At 44.6% G+C, this 21,260-nt stretch overlaps 1 protein-coding gene across 1 annotated transcript in view; it reads left to right on the forward strand.

Moving 5' to 3' along the window:
* The window catches only part of Fbn2 (fibrillin 2), a 220,748-nt gene that overhangs the window by 149,120 nt on the left and 50,368 nt on the right, over positions 1–21,260 (forward strand). The window contains exons 24-36 of the mRNA XM_021634127.2: positions 214–441; positions 947–1,072; positions 5,710–5,838; positions 6,653–6,778; positions 8,477–8,602; positions 9,413–9,535; positions 9,683–9,808; positions 10,560–10,685; positions 12,735–12,857; positions 15,128–15,250; positions 16,790–16,915; positions 19,257–19,379; positions 20,210–20,332. Coding sequence (XP_021489802.1) covers positions 214–441; positions 947–1,072; positions 5,710–5,838; positions 6,653–6,778; positions 8,477–8,602; positions 9,413–9,535; positions 9,683–9,808; positions 10,560–10,685; positions 12,735–12,857; positions 15,128–15,250; positions 16,790–16,915; positions 19,257–19,379; positions 20,210–20,332 — 1,728 coding nt within the window. The remainder of the gene's footprint in view (positions 1–213; positions 442–946; positions 1,073–5,709; positions 5,839–6,652; positions 6,779–8,476; positions 8,603–9,412; positions 9,536–9,682; positions 9,809–10,559; positions 10,686–12,734; positions 12,858–15,127; positions 15,251–16,789; positions 16,916–19,256; positions 19,380–20,209; positions 20,333–21,260) is intronic.

Consider the following 21,260-nt stretch of genomic DNA (forward strand, 5'->3'; position numbering starts at 1 on the left):
AAGTCTGCCTCCAGGCCCGCCATCATGCACTGCTTTATTAAGTCAGCTCCAGCCAGCACTGCCAGTGAGGAAGGAAGAGTCTTTAGGAGTTGCGAAGGTTTTACCTAAGCACAGGGAGCCGGGGTCCCATAGATTCGGGGACACTGCAGAAGTCTGAGGAGGCTCAGGGAGTGTTCCCACTCACGCTCCAGCTGCGCTGTGCTCTCGATGCAGACATCCGCATGGAGCAGTGCTTCCTGAGGTGGGATGAGGATGAATGCATCCACCCCGTTCCTGGGAAATTCCGCATGGACGCCTGCTGCTGCGCAGTTGGGGCAGCTTGGGGCACAGAGTGCGAAGAGTGCCCCAAACCTGGCACCAAGGAATATGAGACCCTGTGTCCCCGGGGCCCTGGCTTTGCTAACAGAGGGGACATCCTCACTGGTCGTCCATTTTACAAAGGTAAGTGCAAGCTGCTCTCTGGCCCACCACACCCACATGGCCCTCTGTGTACTCTCTGCGTGCTGGTTTTGTTACCAACATTGGTTTTGCGGTCAACCCAAGGTCCCAAATTATAAAGTACATGTAAAAGATAGTATTGATGGAAAGCTGGGAAACAGAGTGCTGACCATTTTCCTTCTGTCCTTCTGCTGTCCCTCTGCTTCCTTTCGACATAGCTTGAGGAGAGGCAGCTCTGCCTACTTCTTCGGCAGCAGAGAGATCTCTGTCCCGACTAATCCTCATGAACAACAGCCAGGTTTACAGGAGTAAGACTCAGCCAAGGGTTGAGAATCTCCTCCATGGTGGATACTTCTATGCCGCCTCTGTAGTCATTGCAAACCCGGGAGCTGTTCCTGTCTGTGGGCTGCATGATTATTGCCTACGGCAATAGATTTTTAAGTTAAGGTGACAGAGGACTTCACTCCGTGTTGACCAGCTCAACAGTCAGCCCTCGCTCTGCTTTCAGATATCAATGAGTGCAAAGCCTTTCCCGGGATGTGCACCTATGGAAAGTGCAGAAACACGATTGGAAGCTTCAAGTGCCGTTGCAACAATGGCTTCGCCCTTGACATGGAGGAGAGAAACTGTACAGGTAAGGCCGTTTTCCTCCATTAATGAACCCTGGCTCTCTTGCCTTTGCCCTGAGTTTACTGCCTTCAAAAGCTCATCTCAGTGAGAACACAATCTTTCTGTCTTTCTTTTCTCACTATTTTCTTTTACCGAACTTAAAAGACAGCTCTCCAGATAATATTGAGAGAGAGCTGCAAAACAGCACAAAATGCTGTTGTTTTGATGTAAAATATGATCGTCAAAATATGTAAGTGCTAAAGAATATAGCCATTAAGTCTGTGCCTGTTATATCAACCTGAAGAATAATCCAGTAATTGTTTTAGCCTGTGACAGACATGTTTTGACTTTTTCCACCCCTGCAATTAGCATTCTTAACTGCTTTAGATTAAAAAGAGATGAACTTAGAAGCGTTTCTGTTTGATAACATGTAGCTGATTACAAATGCTTGACCGGTATCATTTCTTCCTATGAAGAAAGAGTTGGCTGCATTCGTGTGTGGAATGTACAGATGTGGAATTTCCCCTCTTCTGCTGACCTCTCACTTGCCCCTTCTTCATCATCCCCATTAAACTGTCTCCTTTGCCTGCTTCCTGTGCCTGCATGGCCTGGACTATGCCTGTATGTTCACAGCTTGTCTGTCTCAACCACTCAAATTCTGCTTTGTCTTAATGCTCTGCCCCTCAGCCTTCATCCCCCTCATCATCACTGTCTGCTCTCTGGGATCCAAACATTCACCCCTAGTAGAGCCCTCATGGCTTCTTAGCAAAGGCCTACATTTGCATCACTTTTGGTATTTCTCAGTACTTCTGCATTTCCGACATACCCTGGTAACTCTCTCCTTCCTTCCTCATTACTGATCCTAAGTCCCCACTCTCACTCTGTCCTAATGGAAGTTCCTTTCCTACCCAATTCCCTCCTCCAGTTTCAGAGAGCTCCAGGCTCTTCCTCTGTTTGAAGCCTCTCCCCTCCTCTCCTCTCCTCTCCTCTCCTCTCCTCTCCTCTCCTCTCCTCTCCTCTCCTCTCCTCTCCTCTCCTCTCCTCTCCTCTCCTCTCCTCTCCTCTCCTCTCCTCTCCTCTCCTCTCCCCTCCCCTCCCCTCCCCTCCCCTCCCCTCCCCTCCCCTCCCCTCCCCTCCCCTCCCCTCCCCTCCCCTCCCCTCCTCTCCTCTCCTCTCCTCTCCTCTCCTCTCCTTTCCTCCCCTCTCCTCTCCTCTCCCCTCCTCTCCTCTCCTCTCCCCTCCTCTCCCCTCCTCTCCCCTCCTCTCCCCTCCTCTCCCTTCCTCTCCCCTCCTCTCCCCTCCTCTCCCCTCCTCTCCCGTCCTCTCCCCTCCTCTCCCCTCCTCTCCCCTCCTCTCCCCTCCTCTCCCCTCCTCTCCCCTCCTCTCCCCTCCTCTCCCCTCCCCTCCTCTCCTCTCCTCTCCTCTCCTCTCCTCTCCTCTCCTCTCCTCTCCTCTCCTCTCCACTCCTCTCCACTCCTCTCCCCTCCTCTCCACTCCTCTCCACTCCTCTCCTCTCCACTCCTCTCCACTCCTGTCCTCTCCTCTCCCCTCCTCTCCACTCCTCTCATCTCCACTCCTCTCCTCTCCTCTCCTCTCCACTCCTCTCCACTCCTCTCCTCTCCTGCTACAGGATCAATCTCTCTAGGCTCCATTCTTCACCATGTCTTGTCCCTTCTTCACTCTCTATTGACTTCTGCACAAGTTCAAGATAATTTCTCAGCCTTTGCTGCACTTCTGCCTGCCCTCGCTACCCACCCCCGCCTGCCCTCTCCTCCCCCTCTGCCTGCCCTTGGCCCCCTCTACCTGCTTTCACCCTGCTCTGCCTGCCCTCGCCTCCCCCGACCCCCTGCTTGCTATCCTGCTTTCTGACTTCGACTTCATACCCTCTTCTTAGCCATCCATTCATTTTGCAGTTTTGACATTTGCTGAAGCATCTTGGGCATGGTCTAAAGATAGGTGACATCTGAGAGCTTTCTTCCTGGTTTTCTACCCCAGAGCACGAGGGCAGGAAGAAGAGAGCTTTCTTCCTAGAGGGGTCTCTGTCTACATACCAGTCTCTGCTACATGACAAACTTGCCAGTGCCTTCTCCATCTATGAAATTACATAGCCAAATCCTTCATTTTTACAACAATGGGGGGTTTCAACCTGCATTCTCCCCTCCCCCCAAAAATGCCATTTTTGACTCAGGCCATCTTGGACCTGGATAGACAAAAACAGCTGTGGCTCCTCCAGCTCCAGCCTTGCCTCTTCTTTGTAATGTGCAATTAGACAAGTTTCTTAATGTCACAGACAAGCATTTTCCACTGCAGGAGACAGATAGTTATTGGGAGCACTGCCTTGTTTGAAGACACAGAGTGAATCCCCTGCAAAGCTATTGGCTCTCATTCTTTTCTTCTTCTTCTTCTTCTTCTTCTTCTTCTTCTTCTTCTTCTTCTTCTTCTTCTTCTTCTTCTTCTTCTTCTTCTTCTTCTTAACTTTTTATTGATTTTATTGTTTCACATCATGCACCCTAGTCCCACTCACCTCCCTGTCTCCTCATATCCACTCCCTTGCAACCTCCCCCCAAAATAAAATGCACATAGACAAATAAACAGCAAAGCTTAGAAGACATCTTGTCGTGGAAGCTGTGGTGTGCTGTTGTGTGCCCTGCTGTATATCTATTCACGCAACTTGCGTGAATCATTGGTCTGGTTTGAGAACTCTGGCTTCTGTGACACAAGCAGTATTGGCTGCTCCTCAGGACTCCTCACAGTTATCCTGTTGTTGCCCTGGGTCATGAGATCCTACAGCTTTGGAGCAGCAGGACTGGCCCTTTCACAAGGCCCAAACTTTCACAGGTGATAAAGACTTTGGGGTGGGCCAATTCAGAGCCCCGGATCTCGGCATCGGTGGCAGCAGAGCCAGTCAGCCTGCTGGCTCACTCTCATCTGCACCACCAGGGCTCTGTCTCTCTAGCACTGCTCTGGCTAGGCCACCCAACGCTGCCAATCGGCAGGAGGCAGGGTCAGCTCTCCTGCTCTCATGCCCTCAAGTCCGGCTCACCCCCACTCACACCTTCAGAGTCAGCTCCACTGTGCTGCCCAGTGAAGGTGCAGTGCCCACTGTCCCAAGTGCTGCAATCTGTGAGGTCGTGGGCCAGCTCTCCCTCTCTCACACCCTCAGGACTGAAGCACCATGCCTTTGCCATCAGGGCCAGCTCCAGTGTGTTGCCCAGGCAAGATGCAGGGCCTGCTCTCCGGAGTGCTACTTTGGCTCCCATCCTTGATAGATGGTGGCATTTTGGGTACTTAGGACCATCCTGCCTGTCTTGATTGTCAGCCTCTGCAGCCAACCTCTCAGCAACCTTCTGCTTCTGGAAAGTCATGACAGTTCATCGATGCATGTGTCTCTGCCTTGCTAGTTATCCCCACATCTTGAAAGTTAGAATTTCCATGCAACCTTCAGGTTCAGTTCAAAAGTCTTGCATCTCAAAATGATCGGCTCAAATTGAGTGAAAAAAGACGATTGGGTTTTTCCAAACCCCTGAATTCAGATGCAAGTATCGGGTACCTTGTCACAGAGCCCATACTTCTACCAGGTGGGGCTCCCACCACTTTCTACAGCAGCCTCCAGACATTGAAGGGTGAATAGTGTCAATGAGTGAGGTCTTTTGTTTTAGAAAAAAACACTTTGGTGTTTTGGGTATGGCCAGTAACTGGAGGAAAAAAAAAAAGTAAAAGCAGAAACTACAACTGATCTCACCGAAAGAAATGTTCAAGTTTTACATTGATTGACCTATACAGGAGGACTTAAAACTTGAATTGATCAAAAGAGACAAAGAACCTGGTGTGCTGGCATGTGCCTTTAACACCAGTATTTGACTGGCAGAGGCAGGTGGATCCCTGTGAGTTCCTGGTCTATGTAGGGTTGTCCCAAGCAGTCCAAGACCCTGCCCCAGTAAATTAATATTTTAAAACAAGACTGTGGCAAAATTATTTCTTTTATTGTGATGCTTTTTAAGAAATGGATCATGTTTTCTTAAACATATATGTAGTTCCAACTTCTGTACTGGAAATATGTCACAGGTGGGTGAGATTTCTCTAAACTTTCCGCATGCAGATACTACTGATGGTTCTCACTGTAATACAGAAGACATAGCAAAACACAATTGCATAATTGCTCTTTATTTTTAAAAGTCGGGTAAGCACGTCTCATCTGAAGGTGGCCCAGATCACCTCGTGGGTCCACTCTGAGGCACTGCTGCGTCTTCATGCTGTCTGGCTTATAGGCTGTGCTGTGTCTGCCTTGGAGGCTGCCTGCCTGTGTCCTGCTAGCCAGCCAGTCCTGCCCAGCATCCAGCATCCCTGTTCCCTGCCCACATGCACCCACCCTTGGTGGGGGTTGCAGAACAAATGGTCTCCAAGCGTTGCTGTGGCTTCCTTCTCCACGAGCTCACTGCCTCCTCCCTTGAACAGCACAGGAGCTGCCCAGTCTATTCCCTGTTACTACATCGAAGCCACAAGGAGAAGAGCCACATTTCAGAATTCAAAGACACACGGGCCCACCTGCCGGTTGACCCATGACAGTTTTGGCAGTTGGAGAAAGGAATGTGCCTGATGAAGGCCTGGTCCCCTCTCTTCCCTCATTGTGTGTTTTTCTCTTTCTTGGACACGGGGGAGCAGACATTGACGAGTGCAGGATCTCTCCCGACCTCTGTGGCAGTGGCATCTGTGTCAACACGCCAGGCAGCTTTGAATGCGAGTGCTTCGAGGGCTACGAAAGTGGCTTCATGATGATGAAGAACTGTATGGGTAAGTGTGGCCGGACCCTCCTGGCTGGCCTGGAGACCTGCCTCCTGTGGGCTCACCCGCTGTACCTCCACTCTCTTCAGAGCTGTGACAGCACCCGTGACAGGAGGTGTGCTGAGGGTGATAACAGTCAAGGGAAGACAGAGTCCCTCCCCCAGCGCCCCCACCACCCCCGGGGCTGGAAGCAACTCAGAGACTACCCAGGATGGGTTTATTTCAGATGGATAACATTGTGGTGACCCCCAGTTTGTGTTCTGAGAGTGGTGTCTTAGAGTTGTGAAATTGAAAAACGTTTGGGTCACTATTTCACGTGAGCGACTCATGGGAGTTAGCACATACGATGTTCTCAGGGGTTCAATCTTTTCACATTGCAGCAGGGTGTTGTCCTCTATAGGGAGCTGGGCTGCACTCACAGCTGTCTTGGGCTGCATGCCACCAAGGGCCACAGACTGGATGCTCCTAACTGTAATCATGAAGGCGTTTTAAGATGTTTTTCAGTTGAATTCAAACTATAAACACTATAAAGTGAACAACATATGAAGCCCAAGTCTATGGCGATATAAAGGAATTGTTGTAAAGGTCACCTCCTATGAACCATTGTTTTGTAATGAAAACATTTCAATGGTTTAATGTCTTGAGAGTAGGAATTTCATAATTTTCATACTGAGACAGAAAAGCGAAGCTAATCCAAACTCTGATCAGATGTGTCTTTATGTTTGAGCCACACTCCTGCCTCCTAATATCCGTTCTCTCCTCTATGTGTGTAAATACATTTGCCTCCGAGTTCTTTAATGGATCTCACGTTTTTACTTTTCAGACATTGACGAATGTGAACGTAACCCTCTCCTTTGTAGGGGTGGCACCTGTGTGAACACTGAGGGCAGCTTTCAGTGTGACTGCCCACTGGGTCACGAGCTTTCGCCATCCCGTGAGGACTGTGTGGGTGAGTTCTTCCCCTTCGTAGAGAAACCCAAGTGGGCACAATGGGTATTGAGCAGGAGTCACCTCTAGTGAATGTGTCCTACTGTGTCTCACTGCCATCTGCAAATCCAAATTCTACCTGTCTAGTTTTTAAAAGGTTGGGCCCTGGGCCACTTTCCATGTAAAGAGCTCTATGCAGGGTCATAGATTTCATTGTCCTGGGTGGTGAGTAAGCTGCCCGGGCCACTTTCTAGTTGTTGTCCTGTCCACCCACCGGTTCCCTGTTCAGTCCCTGCTCCATTGGAGTCCATGCTTCATCTGGTTCTCACACCCGCATGTGACCACAGGAACGCCCTTGATGCCTCCTCGGTACCACATTCAGTAAGGATGGTAGAGATGACAAGAGTCTGCTAGGGGTATTTCCTCACTCCAGCTACTGCCTTGCAGCTCCAAAGAGGCTTTACCATGTTCTAATACACTTGCTGACCGGCACCAATGTAGCCAGGAGGCATCTTCTTCAGGAGAACTCTTCTCCTGAACTGTTTGAGCACAGCACATCAGCGCATATACATTTATTGATAAGTTGGATAGATGTCTGTGCTGGTCGATGAAATGAACCTTAAGTAGTACACTAAACAGACATTTTCAGAAGGATGAATTTGAAGTTATGAATACTTTTTTTTATTTTGATCATAGTTCAAAGGGTGATTTCACACTGGTGATTGAAGAATTTGTGGCTGGATATACTGCAATATAGTGATTCAAAAACCTGTTCCTGAGTCTAGTTTACTGTTGCTTACAGTTCATCAGCATTATGGCTGAAAAAAATTACCCCTCAAAAGGGCAATGTTTATTATCAAGTAAATGCTTTGTAATATGTGTACTTAATGGAAGCATAAATTTATCTAGCATAAACTTCTAGGTAATTGTGTGAGTCTGAAATAATTTCTTGTTCTATCTAGTTACTCTCTGTGTAACTATGTCTAACTTAGATTCCCTCTGATAGACATATGGCATATAGAAATCAGTCAGTCTGCCGCTTTCTGGGTGTTCTCAAAGAATTTACTATTTTATTCCACATATTGCATGAGTTTTTTTAAGGTATTTGTCCATCTTATAAGAGCCAGATTGTTTTAAATTAGCGGTTGTGGACTGAATATCCATATATGCAGGCACATAAACAGCTTGATGAAAGTAAACATGTGAGGGTCTTAACTGCCATATTTGTTTCCAGACCCTGGCATCTTCTTTCAGGATAGTTATGTTATGTAGGCAGCACCTGAACAGCTATTGAAGACCATGTGGACACAGCAGGTTATTTACTTTACCCTTAAAGTAAATAACAATAAGCTTCATTTAGGGCACACACTGCATCCAAGAACTCCGTGATGGCAATGACTAGCTGCACATGGCTTTGTAATTCGTAACTAACATTAAAACTAACATTAAAATTGCTCACTAACATTAAAATTATGTTATACACATTTCAAGGGCCAGTAGAACTTACAGCTCCATTTTGGAAACGACAGACAAAGAAGGGAATGCTTCCAACACACCAGAAAGAGCTGGCATCACAAATAATAGAGGCCCCAGGTTTTCCACCAAATATCCCAGGTTATCCTGTTGCCTGCTCACGTGACTCCTCTCTGGTGAAGCCTGCTCTTAAAGGCTCCTGTAATTTTGCTCTGACCTAAAGCCTGATTCTGCTTGTCTTTCACAGATATCAACGAGTGCTCCTTGAGTGACAATCTCTGCAGAAATGGCAAATGTGTGAACATGATCGGAACCTACCAGTGCTCTTGCAATCCTGGCTACCAGGCCACACCAGACCGACAGGGCTGTACAGGTAGGGGTGGCCCACCCAGGTCTGCATTCCCCCTCTCTCCAATCATCAAGCTCCAGCATGAAATATATCCAAAAGCCTATGGGAGTCCTTTGCGCTATAAATGAATGCAAGCAGGGGTCAGAAGGTTTATTGGTTTTGCAGAAAACTCACTGGCCTTATCATAAAAAGTGCTCCAAACTCCAAAGTTGTTTTTCTTTCATTCATTCATTCATTCTTTCTTTCTTTCTTTCTTTCTTCCTTTCCTTCTTTCCTTCCTTTCTTCTTTCCTTCCTTCCTTCTTTCTTTCTTTTCTTTCTTCTTTCTTTCCTTCCTTCCTTCCTTCCTTCCTTCCTCCCTTCTCCTCTATCTCTCTCAGTCTCTCTCTCTCTCTCTCTCTCTCTCTTCCTTGTGTCCTTCCTTCCTTTGTCCCTTCTCTCTCTCTTTTTCATTTGTTTTTTGAGACAAGGTTTCTCTGTGTAGCTTTGGATGTCATGAACTCACTTTGTAGACTAGGCTGGCCTTGAACTCACAAAGATCCTCCTGCTTCTGCCTCCCAGAGCTCTGGGATCATAGGCGTGCGCCACCACCCACAGCTAGTTGCTGTATTACTGAGTTCGTTACTCCTCACCGAGTAGACTAAATAGAATGCTACATAAAAGGGAGCAAAAAGGATTCCGGGAGACTAATGGTGTAATCTTCAATCAGTACAAACAGTATGGAGACAAATCCAAAGTTAGTCAAGCACCTTCTGTTTAAAAAGAAGGCACACTAGCCATTTCTGAGTGTGCGTGTGGGCTTGGCGTCTCATGTGCCTGTGTAACGTCTGCACAGATATCGACGAGTGTATGATAATGAACGGAGGCTGCGACACCCAGTGCACCAATTTGGAAGGAAGCTACGAATGCAGCTGTAGCGAGGGGTACGCGCTCATGCCGGATGGAAGATCGTGCGCAGGTACAGAACAGGCAAACATGCATGCTATGATTCCTCTCTGACAAACGTGCCTCCAGACTTTGACAAGTAGAGCTGAGGGCAGAAAGGGTATCTGGGACCCATGAAAGACATTCTTGCTTTCACTGGACGCTCGCTTTGTGTCGTCAGATATCGATGAATGTGAAAACAATCCTGATATCTGTGATGGTGGTCAGTGCACCAACATTCCCGGGGAGTATCGCTGCCTCTGTTACGATGGCTTCATGGCTTCCATGGACATGAAGACATGCATCGGTGGGTATTGGAATCAAGCGATAACTGTTTTGTTGTTCTTTGTTCTTGAGACCTTTATACAGAGTTGGAATATAATCCCACTTAACCTTTCTCCCTCTCTTTCTGTATCTCCTCAAACATGTCTCCCTCCCAACTTCGTTTGTTGTTTGTTTGTTTGTTTTTGGCCACTGAATCCAGCCAGTCCTGGCCATATGTGCATGGCTGTAGGGCCATCCACCAGTGTTTAGAAATTCTACAGGTGTCCTCATCCTCAAAGGAAAAAAAATGGTTCTTCCTCCCTCAGCAACTATCTACTGACCATAGCTCCCCAGTAGCGGCTGGGACCTGGAAATAAACTACCTCATCCATGTTCCCATTTTAGTTTTCTCGATCTTGTACAGGTCTTGTGCAAGTTACCACAGGTGCTATGTGTTCTTTCATGTGACAACCATGTTATGTCCAGAGGACAGCATGCCACAGCACTCCTCTCCAACAAATGATAGTTTGATACATGCATGAACACACGTAAACATGGGAAGAAGACTCTTTCATTGTTACTTTGAAAATCTGAGCCATATTGCCAGAACTGTAAAATCTGAAAAGGAAGAACTATTTCAGAAATTCTTTTAAGGCATGTAGATATCTACTTACAAGTCAAGTGGACTGTCTTTTAAATTTCATCAGTTTATTTTAAACACTGTGTTATTCAGTTTAAAAGGTGGCTTTTAAATTACTGTGATGAACAATAGTAACCAGAAAATGCCTTTTCCAGATGTGAATGAGTGTGACTTGAATCCCAATATCTGCATGTTTGGGGAATGTGAGAACACGAAGGGCTCTTTCATTTGCCACTGCCAGCTGGGCTATTCGGTGAAGAAGGGGACCACAGGATGCACAGGTAAGATTCAACCCAGGTCTGCTCAGCTTCAGCTCCACAGGTCTCACAGGCTTACATCACTTCAACACTCAACGTCCTTGGACCCCTGCATCCGAGAGCCCAGTCAACCAGGAGAAGACTGCCAATGCGATGAGTCTTAAGTACACCATGTAACACCCCTGAGGTGCATACTGTCCGGGCCACCCGGTAGGGAGGGAGGCGTGGTGAGTCTGCCCTGCCTCTGGCGCATCTGGCCACATCGTTCAGTTGGCTCAGCTTGACTGCTGCCCAAATGGAGGACCCATGTAAGGCAGGAACATCAAAGCAGGGGTTCTCATCCCTCCTAACGCTGCAACCCTTTAATACAGTTCCTCGTGTTGTGGTGACCCCCAAGCAGAAGATTATTTCCATTGTTACTTCATAACTGTAATTTTGCTATGTTATGAAGTGTGTGCAAACATCTACGTTTTCCGATGGTCTTAGGTGACCTCTGTGAAAGGGGTTGCCACCCACAGGTTGAGAGAGACAGTGGCTTAAATCATCTCACTTTTCATTTGATTTGTACTGTTAAGCTGATAACATATTCTTAGGTTCGATTTGGACTTTTACTGCCTTACCTCCATGGTTTCTTCCTTTTACATTCTCTCATTACCTCTCTCTCTTTTTTCTCTCTCTTCACTATTTTTGTTCACTCCATGAACTTTATATTCTGCCTCCTGTTTTTTTTACTATTTGGTTTCATGCCTTCATGTACAGATGGGACTAGGAGATGTCATGATCAAGGTTTGAGCTAGCTGTCCTCTGAACGCTCACTGTAATGTCCCTGTATGGTATTTTGCCCAGGACAGCAGTGAGGAGCTCAGGCTGCAGTGAACCCTTTAACTGACTGGGCAGGAAAAGGTAGATGGTGAGGGCAGGTCTGTTGTGTGAGCATTACCAGTAAAGGGGACAGAAGTCAGTAGTGTTTGCTGCATCAGTCCAGGGGCGGTGGCTTGTAGTCAGTGAACTGTTAGAACAGACAAGCCTACACAGTTTGTACAAGTGTATACGTTATATGTACACACATTTACACAGTTGTATATTTGCTGTCCAGTAGGGATACGCTGCAAGGAATGTGTCCTCAGATGACTCCATCATCATGTTAACATCAAAAAGCACACTTATTCAAGCACAGCTATAAGTCTAGGCATTGTAAGTTTATGGGACCAGTGCCATGTACTTGGTTTGCCATTGGCCAAAATATCTGTACATGACTGTACATAGCTGTATGTGTGTTTCTGTGTGATAATTATGAATGTAAACATATGCTGGTAAGCATTAATCCCCGTCCAAGCGACATCTGCAGAGAACATTCTTCACATATTCCCAGAGAAGAAAAAAAGTACACACATAACTGATAATTTACAAAAACTCTAAATGTATACAGTATTGTATATATTCATAGAATATATATATATATATATATATATATATACAGTATTGATTGGAGTGTGTAGTACTGGGAATTGAACTTAGGTATTCATACATGATGTGAAGCAAGCATCCTACCACTGAGTCACATAACTTAAAATGAAGGATGGCTTTTTTTTTTTTCTTAAGTCAGGCTCAATCTTACCTTCATGAAAAATATATGATAAATAGAAAGGAATAATAGAAAGGATAATAAAAAGGAACAGCACAGTTTTTCTCAAAAATCTCTCTCGAAATGTGTCTTACCACATTCTTCCCACAGAGTTTTGTCTAGGCCTTTGTAACGTGGGGGCTGCCACTCATCCAGCAGCTGCAATTTCTCATTCCAGCGGGAAGTGGCTAGCAAGTCCTCGTAGAGAAGGGCTTGTTTGGTCATGATCGTGCAGTTTTTTACATCTTATTGGAATAAAAGAGAGTTAAAGACAAAAGCAGTGTTGATAAGGTTTTTTTGTTTGTTTGTTTTTGTTGTTTTTCTTGTTGTTTTCTCCACAGTCCTGTGTTTATCCCAAATTGTCTTTTCAGAAACATACTTGGAAGTAGAATTAATTAGCTCATGCTTTATCTTTTTTTCTTTTTTCTTTTTTAACTCTGTTGCCTCAGACGTGGACGAGTGTGAAATTGGCGCCCACAACTGTGACATGCACGCCTCCTGCCTGAATGTCCCTGGGAGCTTCAAGTGCAGCTGTAGAGAGGGCTGGGTGGGAAACGGCATCAAATGTATTGGTGAGTGTGCCAACGGAGGGAGGGACCCTCCTCGAAGGGCTGGCGCTCTTCATGGCTCCTCACTGCACACTTTGTTAACCCATGGATTCTAACAAGATCGAGCTCCCTACCTCCCGTTTATTCTCTCGGAAATCAAATCTGTCTTCGCTGGTAGGAAGAATTCCTGCCTGAGTGCTTCCTTTAGCTTTCATATAAATGGTAAAATTACAACAGGATGCTTTGGCATCTGCTTTTCCATGCACGTTGCTCAGTTAAAAAAAAAAAAGATTATACATATATATATATTTGATGTACAGCCAGCAGCCAGTGATCTCAACATCTGTAATGTGAAAAATAGCTGATGTGTTCTCCCAGTCTTCTGATAGAGTAATCAGTGCAATTTGAAAGCCAGTGAAATAGATGGAGGAAACGGGTTTTTTCACATGGTCTTAAGATGGGAGGAAGTAGACAATTCTTAGTAGATAGGATTGTTTTTACGGGCAAAGCTGAGTATTTTCTTGAGAAGTCTAACTTGTAAAAGACAGAACAGGGAAATCTTTTTCCCCGAATTCTGTAACTCTTGTGCTGAAGCCTAATAGTACTGTGTAGCCTCGAGGCAGGGTACTGGATTATATCCTGGGTGTCATTCATGGAGCTGTTTAATATGCTCATGCTGTAACAATAAAAAATATTTCCAGCTGGTAATAATTTACCCTGGTCAATTTAAAATAGAAAGAAAAGAAAAGCCATCTGAGCTGACCTCCCCATGATGACGTCTTAGGAAATGCTTATGGGCCCACAGTAAGGATTAGACCAAAAAAAAAAAAAAAAAAAAAAAAAAAAAAAAAAAAAAAACACCTTAATATCACTTACCAATAATGTAAATTAATTTGAGTGAAGCTTGCTTATCCAGCCAAAGGTTTCATTCTTGTCAAATGTTTAAAGCCAGTTACAGAGTATGTATTATCATAGTTTCAAAATGATTTTGGCTGTGTCACACTCTATGTCAGCTTCTACGAGTCTAATGGAAGCCCATTTCCAGGACAGCCACTCCCGCTAGCATCAGTCTTCTGACTTCATAGGCCAGTGGTCATTCCCATTCTTCTTGTCCCCTGTGCCTGTTGCTTTTCTTTTAGTTTCCATCTTATGTGCTTCATGTCCATCTGTCAGTCTGGCCAGCTATCCCGAGACTGCTTGGCCCCAGAATGAGATTTTATAGGGTTGAGGCACCTTTCCCTCTTCATCCCTGCTCAGTCACTTCCTTCCCATAGCTGTCTCCTCCCCCCTGCTCTGACCCTTCTCCTCCTCACCCACCTCAGCTTCCTTCACCCTCCTCCTCCTGTCCCCTTCCCTCTCAATCCCCCATTCCCTCCTCCCCATCTTTTTCTCCCCTTTCCTTCTTCCCTTTCCCTTTTACCCTCCCCTCCAAACCCCCATATTCACCCCCTAATCCTCCTACAACTTATTCTTCAGCAAAAGCAAGAAACTTAAGCCTTTTCTCAACAATTGACACTTAACTCTTTAAATTTAGGAAAAACCACAGCTTCCATGGTTTCCAAGTCACTGCAGCATTTTTTAGCTTCATCTTTCACTGCATTATCCCCTACAACTGTGCTTTGCCTCTCTAACTGCTGTTAATGCCGCATTCCATGCTTTTCCTCTTTGGTGGCCCTGTAAGTGTTCTTCTCTATGAGGAAAACCCTTCTCTCCTTCTACTCAGTAAGGTCATGCCTCCTCATACTTGGGAAGGGGGTGTGGGGAGGTCTGGAGTTGTTGAAAAATTACTCCTTCAATGGGCCTTTCTTGTTCCCTGTAATCCCGCCTTTCTTGTTCCCTGTAATCCCAAGTAGGTTGTATCTGTAACCTTCTTCATAGTGGATAGAAAGGTACATAATTTTATCTTTTCTGTATTTGACATCCATCTTTTCTCACAGACTGTTAGTTCCATGAGATCAAGAACCATGTCTCTCCTCCCTTCTTATAAAATACATTTACAACTGTATGCTAATTCTCTGTTGTGAAGAGCAGTGGTATCTTAAGTAGATTCTCTTAAAGTGATAAGGGACCCAGTAGTAAGAGCCGCGATAGGTGGAGGTCAGAGTGAGCTCTGCCTCCAGTTTTCCTCAAGTGTCTTCGTAAATACTCCACGCAGTGCTTGGAATCGGTAGCTGGGGCCACCGTGTCTGAGTCCTTTTGGCGTGGCTCACAGTGTCCACACGCCAAAACCTTCCGTTGTGTTAGACCGCGCCACCCTCACCTCTGCTCTTCCTGTGTGCCCGCTCCCCACACAGACCTGGATGAATGTTCCAATGGAACCCACCAGTGCAGCATCAACGCTCAGTGCGTCAACACCCCCGGCTCATACCGATGCGCCTGCGCGGAGGGTTTCACGGGAGACGGCTTCACTTGCTCAGGTGAGTGACAGGCCCAGGTGAGCTCACATGTGTCCAGCTCCAAACAACCAGACACGCTCTCCCTGTCGTGAGAAAACTATGAAGGAGACCAGCGTGACTGCCTCTGTGCTTATACTTGACCTACGAGTGAGCACACACCTCTTTCACCCGTTAAACACAGAAGCCTGAAGAGGCTTCCAGGGCACAGGCGGACGTTTTAAAGTAATGCGCTGTAGTGACTATCATTATCTCTTAACTCGTTTATAAAGAAACTGATCAGGAAAATGCAAGCTCTCCGTAGGACACCCGAGTTCACAGCACGTCCTTGCTTACCCTGCTGTAAATCTGAGCACATGAGTAGCCCCTGTGGCTTCAGCGTTTCTCATTTTAAAATAGGGACGGTGGCCACGGCAGCATTCTTTTGTTGCTAAGTGGGGGAACTTCCTCTCTGGTAGACGGGATGAGTAGTTGAGTAGTCTCCTGAAAAGATGTGTCATCAAAGCCGCTTATCCTCCTCTAGCTTTTCTCCCATTCTTGAAAAGATTAAATGGAATAATAAGAGCAAAGACTCAGGCAACCACCAAGTAAGAGTCAGTACGTACCGGCTGCTATTTGGCTTCTGCCCCTCAAGAGTGAAATGTTCTCTCATTGCACACATATTTAAGACTCAGGCAAGAAACTTTCCGCTTTCCAAGCTGGGTGTCTCTCAGCTGATGTCCATTCACACTTTAATCTCCTAAGACTGAACCTGTAATGATTCACACAGAGGGCACGCTCATCAGTTGCAGGTGCCCCCTTTAAGAGAGCATGTATATTCGGTATGCCCTGCCTTTAAAGTACTGGCTACTACGTATTCCCTGAACTTTGTGTGTGCTGTAGTGTCAGAGAAATAATAATTTTGGTGGCAAACACTCTGCAGTCAGAATGGGGCTCAGTGGGCCCCTTGTAGCTCTTCTGGTTGCTGTCCAAAGCGGGGGGGGGGCGGGGGAGCCCCGATTTTCCTGGTGAACTCAATGAAAAACGCTCTCCAGGTAACTGCCACCCTACCAAGCTCAGTAAGCACTGATTTCTGCCCTTCTTCCCTTTGCTGCTCCATAGACGTAAGTGAACCATCTTGAAGGTCTATGAAAAGTGTTCGCCTGTGCCATTTTGATGGGACATTAGTGACAGGAAGGAAACTTTATAAATGGTGTCTCTAATTTTCCTTTTGCTTCAGCCAGGGGAATGGGAAAATGCATTGCTGTGTTTTCAAACGAATGAATGTAATTCCAGAGCTCTTGGTCGTGTCTACGAACATTGCTTTAATACTTCTTTTCAATAGGTACGAAGGAGAGCTGAGAGAACCCATCAATCGATAGTGTAGCTGAGAGCTCAGGTGTAACTTGAGGAGCTCGGATCTCAGGCCAGGCACCCTAACTCCAGTGAATGGGGTTAACCGTTGCTTTGTATTAATGAACAACTCCAGCCACTAAAAAAAAGGAAAAAGAAAAACTGGCTTCTTTGGGAAGAAAATGTGTGGTGAAATCTGGAGCTCAACGGAGATGTCTTTTTCCTCTGCAGACGTTGACGAGTGTGCGGAAAATATAAACCTCTGTGAAAATGGCCAGTGCCTGAACGTCCCGGGAGCTTACCGCTGCGAGTGTGAGATGGGCTTCACCCCAGCCTCAGACAGCAGGTCCTGCCAAGGTGGGTCGCCAGGCATCCAATTCATTTTCCAGTTGGATCAGCTGCTGCAAACGAAACCACGAGTGGGGCTGGAACGCGCCGCGCCTGGAAGCAGAATACACAGCACATGCTGCACACATAAAAGCCGCTCGTTTAAGCATGAGTTCTTTTGTGGAATGAATAATGAGGAAGGCCAGCTTTCATCTCTTATGAAATTTTTCTGGCCAAGAGCCAATAGTTGGAAGTTTGGTGGTAGTGGCAGCTGTTGCTTCTTCTCCTTCTCCTGCTTCGGCTTCTCCTTCTCATCCTCCTTCCCCTCCTCCTCCTCCTTCTCCTCCTCCTCCTCCTCTTCCTTCTTCTCCTTCTGCTTCTCCTCCTTCTCCTCCTCCTTCTCTTCTTCCTCCTTCTCCTGCTTTTCCTCCTCCTCCTTTTGCTTATTCTTCTTATGCTTCTGCTTCTTTTAAAAACCATTTCTTCTTTTCTTTCGCGTCAGGAAATGAATGGCATGTGACACACCTCTCCAGTTTTTCAATGGTCATCTATCACTGCCTGCCTCTGACAACTGTACTTACTACATGTGGGAAAGTCTCAGTAGCCTGTTTCTGGCATTTATTTTCATGTTTGTCTGTGGTGTGCTGTGTCTGAGAATGGAAGCCCATACACCCATCAAGGACTTGTTCACCTCTGCTCAAGAGTGAAAAAACCAAACCAAACCAAAATAGCAACAAACAAGCAAACAAAAAAACCCCATCATTTCTTTTTCCTAAAATTGGGGCTTTATGTCTACTATACTATTTGTCCAAGGGGGAAAAATTTCTCGCAAGTTGGAGATACAGTTGACATTCTATGTAGTTTGTCCATCAAACTGCTGTAGGAAATATAATATGAATGAAGAATGAAAAGAACTCAGTTTTTTTGTGAGATCATTGGGCTTCAACAAAATTTGTCATTTGTACAAAAGAAAAAAAGGTGACCCCCCCGCCACACAGCTCTAACTTGGGTTCCTCCTCTTTCTTCTCCTTTCCCCACTCAAGCTCAAGCTAGCTATTGGGCAAAGATGATAAAATGAAACAGATTTCAGGCCCTTCCCCACCACCGTGTGAAAGAAATGGCGAGCACCAACACACAGACACACAAACACATCATCCGTCTCAGCCAAACACAGACTGTACTGGGGAAATGTAATATTTAAAAATCATTTTTAAAAGAATTGTTTCCTTTAAAAAAAAAGAGTGACTTTCCTAATGTAGCTTAAAATGTTATGTGTAGGCTGAGTCCTTTCAGTCCTGGGCAACTGACATATTAAAATGCCCACCCTCTTTTGTGGTTACGAACACACTATTTCCCAAGCTCTGCCGCTACTCCGCCTTGCGCCTTTGTTTTCATGTGCATGTAAGGGTGATGACGTCACATGCATTGCCCTTGGGCTTCGGGCTCATGAGGTAGTTGTATAAGCTGAATTGCTGATTTTAGTAGAGGTTCCTATGTTAGATTCTTATCTCATGGCTAAGCTTGTGGTGGAGTAGGGTGGTATGTGTGAGTGTGAGTGGGGGTGCAGGTGTAGGTGCGGGTGGCTATGGAACCCACAAGACTGTAGCAAATCCCTGGAGCTGGATCTGGTGAGTCATTCGGCATGGCTTCCAGGAATTGAACTCCGGTCCTCTGGAAGAGCAGCACGCAGGCTTAACTGCTGAGCTGCCTCTCCAGCTCTGTTGGGAGAGAGATTTTATTAAAATACGTAGAAGTTTATGGGTGTGGACCATGTTATTTCATGGCATAAGGAACAGTATAAGTGATTCTGTGGTAACAGGTCAGATTGTAAAATAAATAAAAATGTAAAACTGTTAAAGACTTCTCACCAATATATTTAATATCTAGTGTTATATAATTTTATATTTCGTTTTTTCAATTACAAAATGTGTACTGTTTACACTAATTAGGTGGACTCTTTCATTTGTTTTGATTTTTTTTTAATTTCACTCATTTGATGGGTTTGCATTTAATTTCTGTATTCTATTTATACTGCCTAGCTGGCACTTCCTGTTTGGGTATATTGTAATCAAACAGTTATAATATTAGACACTCAGGTCTCGGGTGCAGCTCAATAGTAAGACACGTGCCTAGCACGTGTAAGTCTCTACGTTAGGTTCCTAGAACTACAGAAGGGGGGGAGGAAGTATAAGATAACATTGAACCAAATGGTACTTGTTTTATATCTCATCCTATCAACAAACAGGCCTTAGTTACCATTGATACTATTTATCTAGAAAAAAATGACAAGGAAAAAAAATGTTGCTGCTTATAAGTCTCTGAGAGTTAAATATCTTTGTAAATAGAAGATGACCTTATTTTTTGTCTTCAGATATTGATGAATGCTCCTTCCAAAACATTTGTGTCTTTGGAACGTGTAACAATTTGCCTGGGATGTTTCACTGTATTTGTGATGATGGCTATGAACTGGACCGTACAGGAGGAAACTGCACAGGTACTGACACCCAGGATCAACTGTGTTCTCATTGCTTGACATAAGTATTCTATGCTAAATACAGAAACTCATTTTTTTTCTTTAATTATCTGTACATTTGGCTGTGCATGTTTCCAAAAAGAGAAAAGAACGTTTTAGTACATTTAATTTCTACTCTGAAATTTATTCATGTCTAGATAAGCAACTCCATCATTTAACACAAAACTAGCAATCATTCATATATGTGTATGAACATACATGAACTTTTACACACATGTCATTTTTGTTAATTTTTTATAAAATTTATTGTAAGCAAACCTTGTAAATAAAAAACATCACACACCAAAATTACCCAGAACCAAGGTCTATGCCTCTCAGTGAGCTTTTATATAGACTGAACAGCGATTTTGAACCTGTACAGCTTCTCGTTTTTTAAAGCAGATAATTTTTCTTCCTTGGAATTGCAAACATTTAATTATTGCTTATATATTAAGATATTAAGTGGCATTATTGAAGATATCATGTTCTATGAGTTCTGGGCCTTTCTGGTCTACCTAGTGAATTTCAGGCAAGCCAGGACTATGTAGTATAATTCTGTTGTCTCCCTATACTCTCCAAATACATGCACACATGCACACACACAGATGTATGCACCACACACGTGCATACATACACAAAATCCTCACCATTACAGAACCTACTCTGGGTTTATGATGAATCATTATTTCCACTTTGCTGAGTCCTTCACAATAACATTTAATGACTTGGAGAAAAGATCCACTCAGTTCACTGGAATAGCTCTTTGTAGATAGAAGTAAAGATGTTAACATGGAAATATTAAATGTTCACAGATATTGATGAGTGTGCGGACCCCATAAACTGTGTCAACGGCCTCTGTGTGAACACGCCTGGTCGCTATGAATGTAACTGCCCACCTGACTTTCAGCTGAACCCTACCGGTGTTGGTTGCGTTGGTAAGTGAAAACTAAGTGAAGTAAATAGAATCATGTAGGTAGAGTCAAATATTTAAACTCTCTTGACAATGAATTATGGTAAGTATTTGCTATAATTCATTTAAAGAAAAACAGCCTGTTCCCATGAGGAACACTTAAGATGATTCCAAGTTTATAATGCAAAAGACAATTGTGAGTGCAAAACCAAGCAAGGGGGAAGCAGATATTTGAGTTAGTGAAGACTAAATCCTTACTAAAATAACCAATAATTCTTTTCAATGTAGATAGATTTAATCTTCTATAAACTCTACTTAAATTTATTTTAAAATATTGAAAAGGATCCACTGAAGACAATAAAGGGTAATGATCTTTACTTCTGAAGGATAAATAACCATAAATTTCTGTCCTGGTTTTATATGCCAAAGATATTAACACACTGAATTTTGTAGGTGTGTGTAAGATGTTCAGTGTAGTATTGTTTGTGGTGACATAGATTTAGAAACCAGCTTAGTACACTCTGCAGATTTTTTTAAAAGCTGAGTCATGAAGATTGGATATTAGAATGTAGCCTGTGCTCCAGACTAATCTCAAAACAAGCAAGAATTATAAGCACTTGGACATCATAGAATCATGCACAGTTTATTCACAAAGCAAGTGTGATTAGACACTAAAACTCAGATACACGGCAGAAATGTCATTTATTTAAGTTTTAAATGAGCACATTAAAAATTTTTTATGAGAACACATGCAAAAGCTACTAGCAAGGCATTTGAATGGTCCAGTAGGAAAAGAAAAACAGGAACAGAGAAAAAAAATAGGGGGAAGAGAAAGGAAAGGATGTTGAATGAATTCAAACCTAACCTGGGAGGGACCTTGAGTTAACTCAGTTCTGTGTACCCAAGACTTGGCAAGAGAAAGAAATGAAAACAGTAAAGTATAACAATGAGAA

This window comes from Meriones unguiculatus, chromosome 2, assembly GCF_030254825.1.
Source record: "Meriones unguiculatus strain TT.TT164.6M chromosome 2, Bangor_MerUng_6.1, whole genome shotgun sequence".
In the NCBI taxonomy this organism is placed as follows: domain Eukaryota; kingdom Metazoa; phylum Chordata; class Mammalia; order Rodentia; family Muridae; genus Meriones; species Meriones unguiculatus.